Source organism: Hippopotamus amphibius, chromosome 5, assembly GCF_030028045.1.
Source record: "Hippopotamus amphibius kiboko isolate mHipAmp2 chromosome 5, mHipAmp2.hap2, whole genome shotgun sequence".
Taxonomy (NCBI): domain Eukaryota; kingdom Metazoa; phylum Chordata; class Mammalia; order Artiodactyla; family Hippopotamidae; genus Hippopotamus; species Hippopotamus amphibius.
Window position 1 is genome coordinate 105,093,507 of NC_080190.1, and position 3,517 is coordinate 105,097,023.

The following is a 3,517-nucleotide window of genomic DNA, read 5'->3' on the forward strand; positions in this document are numbered from 1 at the left end:
ACAAGGAAAGACACTACATAATGATCAAGGGATCAATCCAAGAAGAAGATATAACAATTGTAAAAATATCTATGCACCCAACATAGGAGCACCTCCATACATAAGGCAAATGCTAACAGCCATAAAAAGGGGAAACTGACAGCAACACAATAATAGTAGGAGACTTTAACACCCCACTTACACCAATGGACAGATCATCCAAACAGAAAATAAATCAAGGACACACAATCTCTAAATGACACATTAGACCATCTTGACTTAATTGATATTTATAGCACATTCCATCCAAAAACTACAGAATACATTTTCTTCTCAAGTGCACACAGAACATTCCCTAGGATAGATCACATTTTGGGGCATAAATCAAGTCAGTAAATTCAAGAAAATTGAAATCATATCAAGCATCTTCCCTGACCTCAATGCCATGAGACTAGATATCAATTACCTGAAAAAAAAAATGTAAAAAATACAAACACATGGAGGCTAAACAATATGCTATTAAACAACCAAGAAGTCACTGCAGAAATCAAAGAGGAAGTCAAAAAATACCTAGAAACAAATGACAATGAAAACACAATGACCCAAAACCCATGGGATGCAGCAAAAGCAGTTCTAAGAGGGAAGTTCATAGCAATACAATCCTACCTCAAGAAACAAGAAAAATGTTGAATAAACAACCTAATCTTACACCTAAAACAATTAGAGAAAGAACAACAACAAAAAAAACCCAAAGTGAGCAGAAGGAAAGAAATCATAAAGATCAGAGCAGAAATAAATGAAAAAGAAATGAAAGAAATAATAACAGAAGAAACAGGAAGTGGGATTGTGGACCTACAGGCCGGCAGCACCTCCGGACTAGAACCGTGCTCTCGGAGCACCCAGCCATCAAATCCTTTCTGCTGCCGTGACTGTCGCCTCCCAAGAAAAGTCGTGGGACCATGTCGAATATGGAAATTGCATCTATGTTACCACTTAAGCGATGAGGTCGAGGTTAGGAATCAAGCTGTGCGATGAAAAAGGATGAGACTGAAAAAGGATGAGATTACTTTTCACAACTGTAATAGCGTCACAGGATTTCCATGGCGCTGTCCTTCCAGAAATTGGCATTACAGAAATAGAGTAGTTTGGTATCTTGCTGTTGAATGAAACTTGGCAAAATAACAAAATATTCTTTTCCCATATGGGTTATTACAGAGTTTTGAGTAGAGCTCCCAGTGCTATACAAACACCTATTTAACTTGAAGTTTGCTGCAAAGGAACTTAATAGGAATGCCAAGAAATGTGATAAAGAAGAAAAGGCTGAAAAGGCCAAGATTGAAAAGGCCATTCAGAAAGGTAACACAGAAGTTGCAAGAATACATGCTGAAAATGCAATCTGCCAGAAAAACCAAGCATTTAATTTCTTGAGAATGGGTACTAGGGTTGATGCTGTGGCAGCCAGAGTTCAAACTGCAGTAACAATGGGCAAGGTAACCAAGCCCATGGCAGGCGTAGTTAAGTCTATGGATGCTGCATTGAGGAGTATGAACCTTGAAAAGATTTCTGCCCTGATGGACAAATTTGAACAGCAGTTTGAAACACTGGATGTTCAAATGCAGCAAATGGAAGACACAATGAGTAGTACTACAACCCTAACAATACCACAAAACCAAGTGGATATGCTGCCTCAAGAAATGGCAGATGAAGCTGGCCTTGATCTCAATATGGAACTACCACAAGGTCAGACAGGTTCTTTTGGCACAAGTGTTACTTCCACAGAACAGGATGATCTACCACAGAGGCTTGCTCATCTATGCGATCAAGTGTAATTTAAAGAACTGGTGCTTTTGTTTACGTCACTTGCTCCTGAAATATTTTGCACGTATATATAGACAAATTTCACTCCAGTTACACTAAGAATGCCATATATTCCAGAATGCTTAAACACTATTTGTATATAATGCTTTCTTTTACTTTGCTGTACTTTAGAATACTTTAAGAAAGTCCAGAAAGTTTCCACCTTGACAGGTTTTACAGTTTTGTATATTATGTTAAAAAGTGTGAGAGACAGTTTTTTGTAGGTGTCCTTGACTGAATTAGTATTAACTGGCTGTATATGAAACATCCCCCTCAAAAATTATATTTAAAAATCTAGCACCAAAGTGCTACAGAATAAAGTACTTTATACATAATAAAGTATAGAATAAAAAAAAAGAAATAATAGCAAAGATCAATAAAACTAAAAGCTGGTTCTTTGAGAAGATAAATAAAATTGATAAACCATTAGCCAGACTCATCAGGAAAAAAAGGGAGAAGATGCAAATCAACAGAATTAGAAGTGAAAAAGGAAAAGTAACAACCAACACTGCAGAAATACAAAAGATCATGAGAGACTACTACAAGCAACTATATGCCAATAAACTGGATAACCTGGAAGAAATAGATAAATTCTTAGAAAAGTACAATCTTCCAAGGCTGAACCAGGAAGAAATAGAAAATATGAACAGACCAATCACAAGCATGGAAATTGAGACTGTCGTTAAAAATCTCCCTACAAACAAAAACCCAGGGCCAGATGGCTTCACAGGCGAATTCTATCAAACATTTAGAGAAGAGCTAACACCTATCCTTCTCAAACTCTTCCAAAATATAGCAGAAGGCGGAACACTCCCAAACTCATTCTACGAGGCCACCATCACCCTGATACCAAAACCAGACAAAGATGTCACAAAAAAAGAAAATTATAGACCAATATCAATGATGAATACAGATGCAAAACTCCTCAACAAAATACTAGCAAACAGAATCCCACAGCACATTAAAAAGACCATACACCATGATCAAGTGGGGTTTATCCCTGGAATGCAAGGATTCTTCAATATTTGCAAATAACTCAATGTGATACATCATATCAACAAATCGAAGGATAAAAACCATATGATAATCTCAATAGATGCAGAAAAAGCTTTTGACAAAGGTCAACATCCATTTATGATAAAAGCTCTCCAGAAAATGGGCATAGAAGGAAGTTACCTCAACATAATAAAAGCCATATATGACAAACCAACAGCCAACATCATTCTAAATGGTGAAAAGCTGAATGCATTCCCTTTAAGGACAGGAACAAGACAAGGGTGCCCACTCTCACCTTTATTATTCAACATAGTTTTGGAAGATTTAGCCACAGCAATCAGAGAAGAAAATGAAATAAAAGGAATCCAAACTGGAAAAGAAGAAGTAAAATAGTCTCTCTTTTCAGCTGACATGATATTATACATGGAAAACCCTAAAGATGCTACCAGAAAACTGGTAGCACTAATCGATAAATTTAGTAAAGTAGCAGGATACAAAATTAATGCACAGAAATTGCTTGCATTCCTATACACTAACAATGAAAGAGCAGAAAAAGAAATTAAGGAAACACTCCCATTCACCATTGCAACAAAAAGAATAAAAGACCTAGGAATAAACATGCCTAAGGAAGCAAAAGACCTGCATGCAGAAAAGTATAAGACACTGAGGAAAGAAATCAAAGACG

At 36.6% G+C, this 3,517-nt stretch overlaps 1 protein-coding gene across 1 annotated transcript; it reads left to right on the plus strand.

Moving 5' to 3' along the window:
* Positions 1–786: 786 nt before the first annotated feature.
* LOC130854272 (charged multivesicular body protein 1B2-like) lies at positions 787–1,808 on the plus strand. The gene is made up of 2 exons (XM_057736986.1): positions 787–990; positions 1,209–1,808. The coding sequence occupies exons 1-2, from the start codon at positions 787–789 to the stop codon at positions 1,806–1,808; spliced, it is 804 nt and encodes a 267-aa protein (XP_057592969.1).
* Positions 1,809–3,517: the final 1,709 nt, after the last annotated feature.